The sequence below is a fragment of the Borostomias antarcticus genome, assembly GCF_949987555.1.
Source record: "Borostomias antarcticus genome assembly, chromosome: 7".
Lineage (NCBI taxonomy): Eukaryota > Metazoa > Chordata > Actinopteri > Stomiiformes > Stomiidae > Borostomias > Borostomias antarcticus.
Window position 1 is genome coordinate 24,549,886 of NC_140240.1, and position 17,266 is coordinate 24,567,151.

The window sequence follows — 17,266 nt, forward strand, 5'->3', positions numbered from 1 at the left end:
ACACACACACGCACACACACACACACACACACACACACACACACACACACACACACACACACACACACACACACACACACACACACACACATACACACCATTTGATTGGTTAATATCGGTTGGTCGCTATGTCATTCAACTATCCACCAATGGCGCGCCGTAAACAGGACGCCGTTTGGATTTGATTGTGATGAGGGCACGGAGTAGTCAGTTCCCCACAACCGGCTATCTTAACTAGCACGATGTCTCTGTAACTAGTTTATGAAAATATAATATAGCGGTGCTGTTACCATTTCCAGATCGAAATAAGTTACCAATATACGTTGGTAAGCATGTTGATTACTTTTGTATTTCGCACTGTTTGTAAAATCTGTTTCTGAAGCTAACGTTAGTAAGCTAAGCTAGGCTAGCACGCTAAGTTCAACTGAATGTCTATCACCACTGTTCCATTAATTTTGTCATTTCTTTTTTGCTGGGTAGTCATTATGACTGCGTGGGTTAACCGGGCGTTATCCAATCTCTGTTGTGAATGAGCAGTGAAAATAAGAGACGACAGATAAGCAGAGAATGTGTAACGTTAGCTAATCCTAGCCCCAATCTGACTCCTGTGAATTGAGTCTTATTATGCAGTTGTGCTTCTTCGTCTTGATTTAGATTTAGTTCGTGCGACGCCACACTATTGTTACAGAGATGGGAGAACGAAATATGAAGTTTGCGTCCATGGAAGAAGAAATGTGCTTTTGGAAGGAGCAGTCAGAGAAACACCAGCAAAGGTAACGTTAACATTCCACAACAGTACGACTGACGACAAGCAAGTTTAGCACCAATTGTGATTCCTACACTAGTAGGCTATATAGCCTCAATCCTGAACTGGATGTAATGGAATGAGATGAAATACTGCTTTACGTTCCTGTATGTCTCCATTAGCATTAGACTTATCTCGTGCGCGTGTCTGTGTTTCTGTGTCTCCAGAGCTGAGGAGGCCCAGGATGAGCTGCAGGAGTTCCAGCAGATGAGCCGGGATTATGAGGCTGAGCTGGAGATGGAACTAAAGCAGTGTGAGGCCCGGAACAAGGAACTGCTGTCAGACAACAACCGCCTTCGATTGGAACTCGAGAACATCAGGGTGGGACATCCTCGGTTCCTGAGAAGATTCAACAGAACTTGAAACTGTAGTCTAGCTTAGCTTCGCCAGACCCAATTGCAGAGTGCAAAGGGTCTGGAAATTCTTAGTTAATTTTCGATTTCCAAGGGGCATTATCAACGGTTGCAGACGATAACGCCTCAGGGTGTAATTGGACAGACCTACAACCAATCAGAACAGGGTTAGTCATTGTATCAAGTGGTTACAGTCATCATATCAAACCCGCCCCACATATTAGATAAACAGATGTGATAAGCCCAGGTCGAGAACAGACCGGGTGGAAATCTGTCTGAATGAGAGTGTTACCAGACAGATCTGTGGAGGGAAACAGAATGGGAGCTCACGTGATCAGGATAGCGATGCCAGGCTAACTCTAGTCATGTTCTGCATGTTGTGAGGACTAGGGTGGTGCAATTTGTGATTTCAGTAACACACACACACACTTTATACCCCTAACAGCTAGCACTGGGGGTCATGGTGGAGCAGCTGACCGCTATTTCAGCTTTAGAGTGCGGAGGGAACCTGGAGAAATTAATAGATTCAGAGAATACTCGGTTGTGTTCAAAGTCTCTTAAAGGAGTAGTAAAGGGAATAAATCATGTTTAGCCCTGTTTTAAAGTTACTTATGATCATATACAATGGTTCAGATCAAAAAGTTGACAAAACTAGCACTTTTGAGAAAGTCTGATAATTGCTCTACCACCGTTTAGGTCATACAATGGATGTGGGTGGGCACCGTGAAAAATCATTCAAAAACATGTTAAACTCTCGATTTCAAAGACAACTTTACTTCGGGGCAAGGGAAGGTGGCGCGAGGAAAGTTCTAGACTGTGAATAATCAGCCCGGCTCCAAAAACAAACTGGGAGATGAAAAGCACACGCAAGACACGCATTCGCTGTGAGAGAAAAAAAGGAGAGACGCGCACCCCCCCCTGCTTTCAACTACAGCGGCTGCGTTGACTATCCACCCTCCTCAAACGACCGTTCTTCCCTGTTGTTGTTGGAAAACAAGTTCAATCAATCAATTTTTTACAAAATTACTTTCAACGTGTCCTTTGCTCTCCCTGTTCTGGTTTGTCGCCGTGCGCGCCCGCAGGAGAGGTTCGAGGAACAGCATTCGGAGGCGTTCAGGCAGATCTCGGCGCTGGAGGGGGGTCTGGCGGAGACGACGGCGGTCCGGGACCACCTCCAGAAGTACATCCGGGAGCTGGAGCAGTCCAACGATGACCTGGAGAGGGCCAAGAGGTCAGTCTTTCTGGCTGGCAGGCCGGCTGTCTCTGGACCACCATTTGACCTCATCTGGGTCCTCAGCCAATGTCTCTGGGATACTGTGTTTTCTAGTTTTGCCTACAAACCAACCACCTGCATAGTTTTGATATTTTGGATAGGCATCTCACACAAACTGCAAGTAGACATGAAGCAGTCCCCCTACCCACCTAAGAGATGCAGTGTATTCAGATTCAATGTATTACTCTCCTGTCTCTCTCCTTCCCGTCTCTCTCGCTCCTTCCTTTCTCTCTCTCCTGTCTCATCTCTCTCTCTTCTGTCTTTCCCCCCTCCTGTCTGTCTCTCTCCTGTCTCCTCTTTCTCTCTCCCTTCTGTCTCTCTCTCTGTCTCCCAGGGCGACCATCATGTCCCTGGAGGACTTTGAGCAGAGGATGAATCACGTGATCGAGAGGAACGCCTTCCTGGAGAGTGAGCTGGACGAGAAGGAAAACCTGCTGGAGTCTGTCCAGAGGCTGAAGGACGAGGCTAGAGGTGAGCGGTAGCACATGCACAGATACACACGCACACACACCAGAGCGAATGTTCGAAGAACTGATGATCGTGCGACTCTAATCTGAAGCTGCGTGCAATTTGATACCGTATTGATTTGACTTGAAACTGTGCCCCAGGCATACAATACAAGTGTTTGTGGAATCTGCTCCAGATCAGGCAGGCACACGCCCACTTGAAGAGGATGAATGTAGTTAATCATAGCGAATCGATCGTCGTTCTCTCTTATCTATAGCTATAGCGTGTATTTTTTTTAAACATGTATTTATTTATTTATTTATTTATGCCCATATTTATAGCATTTACGTGATACATCCACACATCCACACCGGCACCCTATCTTTAGCTTCACATAGATTGTATAGATTGTATTTCTTGTGTAATTTGCACAGAACACATCCTCAACGGCACCTTATCATCAGCTTTAGCTTATATTGTGTGGATTGTATTTCTTTTTTTGTGTGTGTGTGTAATTGTTAACTTTTGCATATTGTAATCACCTGTAACTTTTGAGCACATCACAGAGCTGGCAGTAACATGTCACTATGACTATAGTCTCTCTCCAGACTCAAATATTACGTTGAATTGCTGTGCTCCGCAAACTACATAATAGAGTCTGTGCCACTTCACCCCCCAAGCTGGTATATCGATGGGTCGAATTTAAGAGTGACAGGTCGTAGCAGCAAATGAGAGACGCTAGCCCAGGTTAGATGGGCGGGGCATATCTACTGTATGGGTGGGTACGCCTGATCGCGCAAGTTGTTACTGATTGGTGTCGCCGGGATTCCGGCACTACCAATGAATTGACAGGATTTGAACACCAGATTTTTGCATGAAGTGTCCCAGACCCATAGAAAGATGTGCAGTAGCGTCGTTAGCGTAACTTACATAGTGTGTCAGTGAAAGAACTCTCGTGGGTTTGCCGCTGAGACCTCTGCGATTGTACACTGTTACGTTCGTGACCAATAACATAAATCTGAATCCGGTAACCTCCGTCCCGGCAGACCTCCGCCAGGAGCTGGCCGTGCAGCAGGTCCAGGAGCGGCGGCCGTCGGTGGGCCTCACCAGGGAGGCCGAGCGGGCCGACCAGCCCTGGCGGCCCTCCTCCGGGTACCCCTCCCTCCCCGCCACCCCCTCCAAACCGCTCGCCGCCTTCGCCACGCCTGCGTCCAACATCCGTCGCGGTGAGTCCAGTAGTTGCCATGGCTGTGCCAAAACCATAAGGAAATGTCTGATTCCACGTGGGTATTTATTGATCAGTGTCCTAGAGTTATTCTAGTCTGTGTGTGTGTGTATATATATATATATATATATATATATATATATATATATATATATACGTGTATATATATATATATATATATACGTGTATATATATATATATACGTGTATATATATATATATATATATACGTGTATATATATATATATATATATACGTATATATATATATATATATATATATGTATGTGTGTGTGTGTGTATATCCATCCATCTTCATCCGCTTATCCGGGGTCGGGTCGCGGAGGCAGCAGTTCCAGCAGGGGGCCCCAGACATCCCTTTCCCTAGCAGCATCAACCAGCTCTGCCTGGGGAATCTTTAGCCGCTCACAGGCCAGTGTGGAGATGTAGTCCCGCCACCTAATCCTGGGTCTACCCCACGGCCTCCTCCCAGCCGGACACGCCTGGAACACCTCCCTAGGGAGGCGCCCAGGAGGCATCCTCACTAGATGCCCGAACCACCTCAACTGGCTCCTTTTGACGCAAAGGAGCAGCGGCTCTACTCCAAGTCTCTCCCGGATGACTGAACTTCTCACCTGATCTCTCAGGGAGACACCAACCACCCTCCGGAGAAAACTCATTTCGGCCGCTTGTATCCGTGATCTCGTTCTTTCGGTCATGACCCATCCTTCATGACCACAGGTGAGGGTGGGGATGAAGATAGACCGATAGATCGAGAGCTTTGCCTTTTGGCTCAGCTCTCTTTTCGTCACAACAGTGCGGTAAAGTGACTGCAGAACCGCACCAGCTGCTCTGATTCTCCGGCCAAACTCCCTCTCCATGGTTCCCTCACTCGTGAACAAGACCCCCAGATACTTGAACTCCTTCACTTGGGGTAAGGACTCATTTCCTACTCGGAGCGGACAGACCACCGGTTTCCTGCTGAGAACCATGGCCTCAGATTTAGAAGTGCTGGAGGTCGCAGGCAACTGATGCCATCAGGACCACATCATTTGCAAATGGCAGCGACGCGATCCCCAGCTCGCCGAACTGCAAACCCACCTCCCCACGGCTACGCCTCGATATCCTGTCCATTAAAATCACAAACAGGATTGGTGACGAAGTGCAGCCCTGGCGGAGGCCAACCCCCACCGGAAAGGAAGACGACTTACTGCCGACGACACGGACACAGCTCTCGCTCTGGGTGTACAGGGATTGGATGGCCCTAAGTAGGGACCCCCTCACCCCATACTCCCGCATAACCCTCCACAAGACCTCTTGAGGGACCCGGTCGTAAGCCTTCTCCAAGTCCACAAAACACATGTCGACAGGTTGGGCAAACTCCCAAGCCCCCTCCAAGATCCTTGCGAGAGTGAAGAGCTGGTCGGTGGTTCCACAACCAGGACGAAATCCGCATTGTTCCTCTTCAGACCCTCCTTTCCAGCACCTTGGAGTACAATTTGCCTGGGAGGCTGAGTAATGTGAGTGTGTGCTGAGTAAGGGTGATTAGCACACACCCTCTGGTCCCCTTTTTTGAATATTGGGACCACCACCCCAGTCTTCCACTCCTTTGGCACTGACCCGGACTTCCACGCAATGTTAAAGAGGCGTGTCAACCAAGACAGCCCCTCAACAGTGCCTTCAGCATTTCTGGACACATCTCATCAGTCCCTGGGGCTTTGCCACTGTGGAGTTGTTTGATTACCTCAGTGACCTCCTCCAGGGAAATTGACGATGACCCCCCATCATCTTCCGGCTCTGCCTCGATCATAGAGGGTGGATTAGTCGGGTTCAGGAGTTCCTCAAAGTGCTCCTTCCAACGCTCAACAACCTCCTCAGTTGAGGTCAGCAGTGTCCCATCCTTGCTGTATACAGCTTGGATGGTCCCCCGCTTTCCCTTCCTGAGGTGTCTGATGGTCTTCCAGAAACACTTTGGTGCCGACCGAAAGTCCTTCTCCATGGTTTCTCCTAAGTCCTCCCACACCCGCTGCTTTGCCTTGGTCACGGCCGAAGCTGCAGCCCTCCGTGCCAGTCGATGCCCTGCAACTGCTTCTGGAGTCCCCCGGGCTAACATATCCCGGAAGGCCTTCTTCTTTAGTCGGACGGCTTCCCTGACCACCGCTGTCCACCACGGTGTCCGAGGGTTACCGCCCCTTGAGGTACCTATGGACCTCATGCCGCAGCTCCCAGCTGCGGCTTCAGCAGTGGAGGCTTTGAACACCGACCACTCATGCTCGATGTCTCCAACCTCCACAGGGATGCCTGAGAAGCTCCGCCGGAGGTGGCAATTGAAATCTCTCCAGACGGGCTCTTCCTCCAGACGTTCCCAGTTCACCCTCACTACACGCTTGGGTTTTCCAGGTCTGTCCAGAGGCTTCCCCAGATGGTGATCAGTGGACAGCTCTGCCCCTCTCTTCTCCCGAGTGTCCAAAACACTGTGTGTGTGTGTGTATATATATATATATATATATATATATATATTATATTGATAATACACTATTTGTCAGTATAACAGTTTAATAGTTGGGCTATGCTGTATGGGTTCTGCTGTGTCCTTGTGCTACACATTGTGCTTAGTGTTCAGTGCTTGTGCTCAGGTGATGGCCTGACAGGGACTCCCCTGACCCCGTCGGCTCGCATATCTGCACTCAACATCGTAGGGGAGCTGCTTAGGAAAGTCGGGGTAAGAGAGAGACACACCAAACCATTACCGTTAACTGTATTCGTTCATCGTATTCATAGGGCTGCACACAACCGCATTTGAATAATGGCTCTATGAAATTCTGATAGTGATACTTGGAAACAAATGCGATAATGCTGGCCTGTCCTTTGGTCGTTTACAGAACCTGGAGTCCAAGTTGGCGTCCTGTCGAGACTTGGTGTACGACACTTCGACAAGCAGGCCGGCTCTTCCCGGTAGCCCCTCTGCTCCGGAGGGGGGCATGGGGGTCCATGCCAGCAGCATGAGCCCCCCTCCCCATTATGAAAGGTGAGGAGAAAAGCTTTTACTTTAGTAAAGACTTCAGGAGCATCTCCATGCATCTGCAACATGGCTCACTTGTGTAGGAAGCCTGGGCTTCCTTTGGGCCTGTGCACGTTCATGTCTGTCTGTATTCACTGTGAGTTACTGTAGGTCTGGACCTCATGTGTTCATGTCTGGCAGTGTTCACCGTGAGTTGGGTCTGGAGCTCGTGCTTTTCTCATGGTGGTCTTGTATTTGTGTTTTCCAGCTTGGTGAAGAGGCTGGAGTTTGGACCTGCTCCTCCGCGGGGGGTCTCTCAAGGGCCCCAGTCGCCACAGGGCGGGGTGAAGATCCTGCTATGAGACCAACACACACTTACACCCACACCCTAAAGCCCTGCATCAGACTGTACCAGTGCCCCAGTCCCACTCACTATATACCCAACTGAACAATGTGCTCTTACCACTGCTCCCAACCCCCAGCACCCACCCCCCTCCTCCTCTCCTCGAACCGTCACCGCTGCATGGACTCTGCTGCTGAGAGGGAACGAGGACGTCGTGATGCTATTGGGCTACAACTTTAATCCCACATGAGGCTCGGGCTCGAAGACCCTGTTGCACACCTGCTGTGTTGTCACTCCTGACCCCCCGCTACGGTCTCACTGTCCTAGACTGCTAGCGCTCTGACAGAGCGCCAGACACGCACATGGGGCAGGCTCCTTGACGAGGACAGCTCCCGGGTGTGGTGCCACAGGTTTTCGGTAGTCGTTTCAAATGTTTTGCGCGAGAGAATGAGCTCTTACACTCAATGCTCTGACTGTTGCCCACTATGGTGTCTTGTTTTGGAAACCTCATTGATAAAAGTGGCCATTTGACAAGGTGGTGGAAAAACAAAAACAATCAGTTTATATTTTCTCAATGTTCCCCTCACACTTGCTCTGTCAGAGTGCTTGTAGTCTCACGCCTTGCTCTCCTTGCCATTAACCCCTCTTTGGTACTTTCCTGCTTGTCGTCTGACACTAGCTCAGAGACGAGTAGAGTTAGCTAGCTAGCATTAGCATTTTAGCCGTTGCTGCCTTGGGTCAATTTTATTACCTCATCTAGAGTAATTTTTTTGTGCTTTGTAGTGATTTTACAATGTCTTCCTTGTTGTGTGACGCACAAGTTTAGTTCAGAGAACAGATTTTTAATAAGATTATGGGCATATGTGGCTTTGAGAGAAGTTGGAACTGTAAATTCCAATGCTGCAAAATTGCAGTCTGCTGTAAATATTTTTGGAGTGAGTGCTACTTAACCAGTTTAAATTGGAAGCAATGGTTGATAATGTATGAATTTGTCTTGAATTGAAGTCTGTCTGTAAACTTGAGGGGGAAAATCTTTTGGAAAGAATTGTATTTAGGAACAGAAAAAACAGCCAGACATGGCAAGTTTAGTTTTTACCAATTTTTTTCTGAACAGGATTACCGTTTCCACAGCTGTTTCACACATTTCCAGCTTTTATTTTCAAATCGTCTTTTTCATTTAGACACGGATGCAGCACTTGATTCATGTTTTTATTTTATTTTCTGGGTTTATGAGTTAGACGTTTTTCTGTCTGTCTGCATTACTGAATGTATAGAAATGTTTCTGATAGAGATTGAAGCAAAAGTAATTCCGAAATTCTTGTTCTTTTTCCTGCTACTCAAAACTAATTGGAGGAGAAAAGCCAAGGGAATGTACCTCACATCCTCTCCAATGGGTTTTGAGGAGGCAAACGAGGTCAGGAGGCTTCTAGGTAAGATTAAGGGCCTGTTTGAATTCTCTAGAGATGCAACCTTCCTTCCTCCCTGATTGAGGTCATCTCTGATCTCACACCAAGTGGATTGGTGAAAACGTGCTGCTCCACATGTAATGCCTGTCACCAGTCTCCACGTGTCAGATCAATGACAGACCTATTCCCTCCCGAAGATCGAGGTGTTTTTTCAGAGGGCTGTCGATGATTCGATGACGAAATGGCAATAATAATAGACAATGCTAGATTTTACCAGAGTCAAGCACAGTTGATATTAAACATTGCAGCAACATATTCTTACAGAGTACCCAGCCTGCCGTTGATGGCCTCATGAGATGTGTTGTGTGGGAATGTTACGTATGCCTTGTGTAGGAGCATGTTCTTCTGCAAATCTGTTAATGGGGATCAAGCTAACAAAGGCATAATGGTGTGCTAGCCTCGCCTAGCGCATCACGATGGGTGTGTAGGCTACTGGGCCAGTGTCCCGGACACATTAAGCCTAAAAACATGCCAACGGTTCTCCGTTAAAGGGGAGTTCTTAGTTCTAGACTAGGTTTAATCCATGTCCGGGAATGCTATCCCATCACTACTGCATCTTAACACTGAACCAAACTTCTCTGAGCACTACACAATAATCCCAATGCAGCGTGTAGCTCAGCTGTTAACGTGTCTGTTTGAGCTGTTGTCATGTGTGAACTTTGACCAGGTGATACAGTATCTGTAAGCATCCAGTATCTCCACTGTACTGCTCCTCCTGCTGGACAAGGGCCTATAACCCTTTGTCACAGTAATATGACGCTATTAACCTCATCTTCCTGTTTGGACTTGGGGGGCCTGAAGTGACCTGTGTGTCCTTGTACCTGTTCGTTGGTGATCTCTTTATATTAAAATGGGTAAAAGTATGTTATTTTGTGTCTGAATGTGTTATATTTCATGGGACAAGGTATAAATATACTGTCCTGTATATACGAATCGGAGAACCAAGGTGTTACTTTTTCACTCTTTATTTCTCGTGCAGGTGGTTCCACAATTTATAGATTGAAGAAGTGATATGGAAATGTCAATTGGGTTGGACCAGAGAACAAGATGGTGGCATACATTATTTTGATGGTGACTAGTAGATGAAAAACCCCAAAAAGTAAAATTGTTTTGACTGAAAATGTATCAGGACTTACACATAGAATGAACAGGCCATGATGTTTGGACACCATACCTAGTAAGGAACTGGACAGTCATTCATCATATATATATAAATATATATTTAACTGGCTATTTGACAGTTTGATAACTATTTGGGAGTTATGTTGATATAAGGTTGATTCACTGTCTGAAACAAAAAGAAGCCATTGCTACAGTTGCAGTGCTGTGTGTGTCAATAAAGGTCATTAATAATAGCAATACATTTGGACTACATTCATTTTTCTCAGCTAGGTATACATTTTATTATGGTAGAAACATTTGCATTGATGTGATTTCGGCCAGTCAGAGGTACCAAACCAAATGCATCGCAACAATGTATTTTAGAAGAATCTAAAAAGCTTTGAAAAAAAAAAAAAAAACAGCAGTCACAAAAGACAGGAACAGTCATAATGTCATAGAATCGGATTAGGCTAATAGATTTACATGAACTCTAGATATTAAAATATCTATATTCAGAGATGTGATGCCTCTGATAAGTTTTTGTGGGTAAAAGGCACATTTGATTTTCCTTTAAGTGAAAGATGGATAGAGAGTACATTCGTACCTTCGAGGGCACAAAATAATTAAAAAAGGAAACAACAGTAATTCAGTGTAGCAAAAACAGCAAATCACACAGAACAGACACCAACATTAAACATAAAACACAAAAAAATGTTGGCAATTTATAGAATAGAAAGGTGCTCTGAATAAGGAAATTATTATTAAGGCTTTCAGGTTAAATTATAATATATTTTCTGATAAGCATGTTCGGCCTGGAATACAATTCTCATACAATTCTCATACGAGTCTCATTGGCCGGCCGGGAGCCTGGATTATTTCTTTCTTCGTCTACTCGGCAGGCTTGGTTCCATTAAAGTCGCCTTGCGCGTCGTTGTCTTCTTCAGGGGAGTCATCCACCATCTTGCGCCTGCCCGCTCCTCCCCCAACACGGAGTGGCGCGCCAAAGGAAGAGGGCTCGTTGCCACGCCTGAAACACCGTATAGACGCCCGCGCACACACACACACACACACACACACACACACACACACACACACACACACACACACACACACACACACACACACACACACAGGCACAAAAAGAGACAGACAACAAAAAGACAAAGACGCAAAAACAGACACAAACATACACACAAACACAGGTGAGGGAAACTTTAAAATGTATTGACGAATAGACCACAGATTGTGAGGCCTCTCAACTCGATGGCAATGATGGGAATGTTTTTTTCCTAGTTCCAGGGATTTTCATTACCCACAATGGGAGTAAACCCTGAAACCCTGAAAATATGAACAACCTTTATAAACCTTCATCAACCAATATAAACGTTCAAAATGGATGTCAAACAATACTTGCAGACAAGCTTGATGCCGTTGTGACCACTGTATAGTTTTACCATTCCACTAAGATAACTGTATTTGAATATCAATAACAGCAACTCCATAACTTGTCTGTCAAGTTTTGCTTGGAATTGGATGAAAAATCCAACACTCGTGATCAACACCAGATGAGGTAGTAAATGGAATCGCTGAAAAACAAGAGTGTGGTGATGATGTGTAGTTAGCGTAAGCGGTTATATTCAGAACTCATTGACTCCTGACGTCAGGGAAATGAGTTGGGTTTAGGACAACTAAACCAAGCAGCGTGGAGAAAAATATGGCCACCGGTAGCACACTGCATATTGCAATGTACAATATTTCTGTTTGTATGTTTTCAAATAGACACATTTGAACCATATTTCCCTCATATAGGATAATTGTAGTTGGATACCGATGAGTGAGAGCTTATGGAGGGAAAGATAGGGAAAGATGGTGATGTGATGATCTTCTAAGCTCAGAGGTACCTGTAATGTTACTCCTTGGCTTCTGGGATGCCTCTGCAATAAAGACGGGAGAGGCGTTTGGTTTCCAGAGGACAAACCAAGGTTTTGACATGAGGTGAGGCGATTGCTTACAGGACGATCCTCCCGGGAATTAAATTGGATTTTTATGACCCCTGTCCATTGTACTGTGTGGTTCTCACTGGCTCGTAAGAGGTGGTGTGATCTGACTGCTGAAGTAGTTTCAGGGTAGAATGGCATTTAGATTACATCTGTTTTTTCTGTCCATTACTTAAAATGTGTGTTGCTCATAGGAATGAGGTAGTGAGGTGAGGTGCCATAACAGAGCACACAACACAGAACATCTTAGGACAAGAGAACTAGAAAACAAGAGAACGCTTAACAGAACACACAAAGGACGCAAAAAAATACTAGACATATCTATAAGAACTTGTGAGAATACAAAACAACAGAACACTAAACAGAACACTTACAAGGACACCAGGGAAGACTTAATAGAACTGTTTTTTTTTGTTTTTTTTTACCTCAGTTTATTCTTGAGGGTGTTGACCTCGCGGCTCATGCCGTCATTAGCCTCGTTGGCCTCCTCCAGCTCGCGCTGCAGCTTCCTGCGGGCGGCGGTGACGCGCTGGGACTCCTCCTCCGACTCCTCCAGCTGCCTCTTCAGCTGCTTGACCCGCGCGGTGGACTTGTCCCCCTGGGGAGGGGGCGGAGGGACCAATCAGGCGTTTGTTCGTTCATTCATTCATAGGACTGTCATACACCTACGTCGGCATGACATGGCGTGTGACGTAACGTGACACAGCACGACGTAACACGACAAAGGAGAATGTAGGAGTGCAAGCTCGGCACAAAATGAGGGTAGAATGGCGACCACTGGCGTTACATAACAGCTTAAAAGAGGAGGCTTCAAAATACTTAATAACCCTTCATAATAGCATAGTCTTCTCTGTTATAAGCATAGTCTTCTCTGCATGGGTTTATGAACATTCAGCTTCATGCGTGTTCTGTAACTGGAATTAGCATTAGACATTGTCAGTGTCAAGGAGGGAGCAGGGGGGAGACTTCCTAAGGCTTCGTGAGACCATCCTTAGCATGGCCAGCCTATTCAGTGGTATTACGGTGAAGAGTCTCTGTACCTGGTCCTTGTACTGCTCCGCCTGCTTTCTCTCATCCTCCACCTGGATTATCAGTTCCTTTAGCTTCTTGTCCTTCTGACGCATTCCCTTGGCAGAGGCCTGCTTCTCCCTGCATGCAGAAACCACAAATGGAATCGTAAACAGGCTAGAAACCATACGATTGGTGACCCACCCAGGTAATAGTTGACGCTTTTCTCTTGTTTGAGAGTAAACATGGCAGTTTTGAGAGAAAGTATCTTTGAGAGATACCTTTAGGTCAAGGTCATTACTTTCACTTTGTTCAAACACCGCACACATACTGTACTGTACAGTATACACATACACTGTCTCTCCCACACACATGAACCACACAACACAACACGCGTCCGGACCTGCTCTCCTGCTCCAGCTGCTCCTCCAGCTGGGCCACCTTGGCCTCCAGGGTGGTGATGGAGGTCTTGAACTTGGACTTGACCTCTTTCTCTATCTCCTGGAGCTTGGCCTTCAGCTCCTTGTTCTGCCTCTCCATCTGCTGCCGGGCGCTCTCGTTCTTCTGGGAGGTGGTGCGCTCTGTCTGGAGCTCGTTGGTCAGCTGGTCCACCTGATGCAGGGAGGGGAGGGGTAAAGAGTGGAGGAACGTGTTTGGGATGCAACCACAGTGTGGTAATGTGAATTGAGAACAGAATGGGACCAAGGTTAGAGCCCTGTGGGACGCCGCAGACAGTCGTACCTGCGACACGCTCTTCCTCAGCCTGTCATTGAGGATCTCCATGCTGCTCTGCTCCTCCTCCAGCTCCTCCTCCAACTGGGAGATCTTGGCCTCCAGACGACGTTTCTCATCGGCTAGGAGCATCCTGATGCACGCACGCACGCACGCACACACACACACACACACACACACACACACACACACACACACACACACACACACAGGAATCAGTTGCAATGCCAAACAAACTACGTTATAGTGTGTGCTGTCCAATTAGTTTATTCAATGAGTTCACTTCATACTTGGATAATACAACACAAATGGGTATAGTATCTGTTACATCATTATGTAATTTCTACTGACTTTCCGTTAGCGTTGCCTGCCAGCTCATCGGACAGCTCATCCCTCTCAGCCTCTGCCTGCTTCCGTGCCCTATCAGCAGCAGCCAGTTCCTAAACACACACACACACGCACACACGCACAAGCTCACACACACACGCACACACACACACACACACACACACACACACACACACACACACACACACACACACACACACACACACACACACACACACACACACACAGATCAGCCATCAAAGCCACAGCACTGGGCTAGTTATTATCACACAGTGTTTACAGTAAAGCCTGGCTAGGCTAACCTCCTGGAGCTGCATGAGCTCAGCCTCCAGACTCTTGGCCTTCCTCTCGCTCTCCTTGGCCGTGGACAGCACCTCCTCTCTGGCCGCACGAGTGTCCTCCAGCTCCCTCTGGTAGTCCTTCATCTGGGCCTGCAGAGACCGGGGGAAACGTAGACATTAATACTCTATCTCTATGGGAGGGAATTAGTGATTAAATCAGAATTACATGTGTCATATCACAACGCTGTTATGTCTATGGAATTCTATGAAAGTCGTCCACTGGTTCAATGCACTCAATAGAAAAAGGGGGTTCCAGAAGGCTTCATTAGTCTTCCCTGTTAAGAAAACACTGAAAACCCCTTTAGGAACCATTTTCCCTCTAGGTAGCACCTATTTTTGAAAGAGTGTTGGACTTCAATAGTATTTTTACATGTACAACTCCGACTCCACTCTCCGTGGCTCTGCTGTTTGAGCCCTTCATCCCCGCCCCCCCCCCCCCCCCCCCTCCCTCACGCCGCACACCTGGAGCTTGCGCAGCTGCTTGATGGCCTCGTCCCGGCCCTTGTTGGAGGTCTCGATCTGACCCTCCAGGTCCTTCAGGTCGCCCTCCATTTTCTTCTTGGCTGCCGCCACCGTGGCCTTCTGCTTGCGCTCGTCTTCCAACTCCATCTCCAGTTCGCGCACCTGGTGGGTGTAAAGAATGAATGGACTTTACAAATGATTTCAGTTCAGTATGGTTAAGCACATGTAACTAAAATTCCTTGGGCAAACAAAGTACGTAAATGTTTCTTTTTTTTTATTCAGCTAATCGTTGCCGCGTTGTACGAGTAGTCTGCGGCGTCCCGCTACCTGCTTGATGAGCTGCCTCTTCTTCTCCTCCCCCTGCTCGTCGTGCCCCTGCAGGTCCCGTTCGAACTGGGCCTTGAGAGCCTGCATGTTGACCTCCAGACGCAGCTTGGCATCCTCGGCAGCCTGCAGCTCGTCCTCCAGCTCCTCCAGCTGGGTCTTCTGCTCCTCCACCTGGGCCTCCAGGCCACGCTTGGCCTTCTCCAGCTCGTGGACCTGCCGGATCCGGGGAACAATCAAGTTCAAGTTTATTTGCCACATGCATGAAATACAATGAAAGGGCTGATTTTAGATTGGGAACGGGTTGATAAGAGACTCTGGAAATAAAGGGCAGAGCATAATCGAGATAGATGCTTTGTGGATGGAATGAGCCGTTAGGTTGGTCAGATAGAGTTTAACCAAAGTCACCAAGAAACCAAGAAACAATGACTGCACAGTGTGCTGCAATTCAAAACGGGAACTGTATGCCGCCATTTTAGGAAAATTGGCAGGCATCGAAGGAGAGGCCTGAAAGACTTACGCTCTTGCCCACATCATCCTTGGTGTTGACCAAGTCTTCCATCTCGGCCCTCAGGGCCTTGTTAGCCCGCTCCAGCTCTTCTCTGCTGTCCTGGGCCTCCTCCAGGGCCCGGGCCAGGGACAGAGCCTTGGTCTCCTTCTCCCGGGCCTCTGTCTCTGCACGGTCCCGCTCCTCAGCGTACTTGCAGGAGATGCTCTTCTCTTCCGCCAGCATCTGGGGGAGGCGGTCAGGGAAGATCAGACGACAGCTATAACTTAAAAGCTCCATTATTGTTTGCTTGTCTATTGTTGTGGAGGCCAAGTGATATATATATATATATATACAATATCTGCAGCATACCTATCATTTTTCAATCAACAACACTCTAGTTTAAATGGTCAGAAACCCAAAATTGATTGTCAAAATGTCTATCAAAATATCTCAATGTTTTCTACAAGTGTCAGCCATTTTGAGACGTTCCGCCCTCTAACCTGGTCAAACTTCTTCTGCTTCTTCTCCAGGTTGGCGACGTTCTGCCTCTGGTTGTCCAAGTCCATGAGGATGTCCTCCAGCTCCTGCTGCAGACGGTTCTTGGTCTTCTCCATCTTGTCATAGGCTGCGGCCTTCTCCTCATACTGGGTATTGGAAGCCTCCAGATCTCTCTGCAGGCGTTTCTTGCTCTCCTCCAGGAGCTCGACGTTGCCGGCCAGTTCCTCCAGCTTCTTCTTGGAGTCTGACAGCTTGGGAAGCAGGAGAAGAAAATGGAACTCGGTGGACCTCAACACATCTAAATTACTTATCTCATGGACATATTATTTCTTGTTGACACTGCATTTTCTCAGCCAATTTCATGAACATCATGATCGTGGGCATTCCTGTCGTGACCTCTGGTGTGACCCCGCTCCCTGTGTCCTGTACCTGGACGTTGAGGGTGACGACGTGTCTCTCAATGTTCGTCTTGGCCTCCATCTCCTCCTCTAGCTGCTCCTGCAGGCTGTTCTTGTCGTCCTCCATCTGCCGCAGGCGGGTGGAGAACTGCAGCTTCTGGCGCGTCTCCTCGGCGAGCAGCTCCTGAGGATGCGGTCACATAAGGGTCAGAGGTTAAGAGGTCGCCAACCACCAAACGCCATCCAATCACCGATGAGCATTTGATATAGGGCGCCTGTGGGAGATTGCAAGATATCATTGAAGGATTCACCTGTGAACTATCTGATAGAAGACTATTGGAATTAGTAGACGGTCAAAAGTCGTATGCAGGAGATGTTTGTGTACCTGTGCATCTTGGACTTGGGAGCTCAGAGTGGCGACATCTTTGCTCAGCTTATTGTTCTTGCCCTCTGCTTCATTCAAGATGGCGGTGACACTTTCTAATTCAATCTGTACAGAGAAGAAGAGAAGCGACGTCGATCAGCGTCACCGTTGGCTGAAATCACCATCAGCCTCATTGAATCTTGTCAATATTCGGCGTCTGCCAAAGGCTCGCTGACACGATCGCCAACTTGGGTCATGCTTCTGCTCATCGTCGTTCGCTCCACCCCCCCCC

The 17,266-nt window shown here is 47.5% G+C and overlaps 2 protein-coding genes across 2 annotated transcripts in view; one reads left to right on the forward strand and one right to left on the reverse strand.

The window, feature by feature from the left end:
- The first annotated feature begins 223 nt into the window (after positions 1-223).
- On the forward strand, positions 224-9,711 carry LOC311311217 (nuclear distribution protein nudE homolog 1-A-like). The gene is made up of 9 exons (XM_084440895.1): positions 224-326; positions 655-773; positions 973-1,126; positions 2,241-2,389; positions 2,766-2,902; positions 3,925-4,104; positions 6,738-6,823; positions 6,984-7,129; positions 7,371-9,711. Exons 2-9 carry the CDS (start codon positions 691-693, stop codon positions 7,462-7,464), a joined length of 1,029 nt encoding a protein of 342 aa, XP_084297021.1. The 5' UTR covers positions 224-326; positions 655-690; the 3' UTR covers positions 7,465-9,711.
- Positions 9,712-10,385: 674 nt separating this feature from the next.
- Positions 10,386-17,266, reverse strand: part of myh11a (myosin, heavy chain 11a, smooth muscle) — a gene marked incomplete at its 5' end in the record, with an annotated part of 28,616 nt that continues 21,735 nt past the window's right edge. The window contains 13 exons of the mRNA XM_084440891.1: positions 10,386-11,039; positions 12,435-12,607; positions 13,050-13,158; positions 13,421-13,629; positions 13,759-13,882; positions 14,101-14,189; positions 14,400-14,528; positions 14,901-15,062; positions 15,228-15,440; positions 15,745-15,957; positions 16,215-16,463; positions 16,642-16,794; positions 16,996-17,100. Coding sequence (XP_084297017.1) covers positions 10,901-11,039; positions 12,435-12,607; positions 13,050-13,158; positions 13,421-13,629; positions 13,759-13,882; positions 14,101-14,189; positions 14,400-14,528; positions 14,901-15,062; positions 15,228-15,440; positions 15,745-15,957; positions 16,215-16,463; positions 16,642-16,794; positions 16,996-17,100 — 2,067 coding nt within the window. The 3' untranslated portion in view covers positions 10,386-10,900. The remainder of the gene's footprint in view (positions 11,040-12,434; positions 12,608-13,049; positions 13,159-13,420; positions 13,630-13,758; positions 13,883-14,100; positions 14,190-14,399; positions 14,529-14,900; positions 15,063-15,227; positions 15,441-15,744; positions 15,958-16,214; positions 16,464-16,641; positions 16,795-16,995; positions 17,101-17,266) is intronic.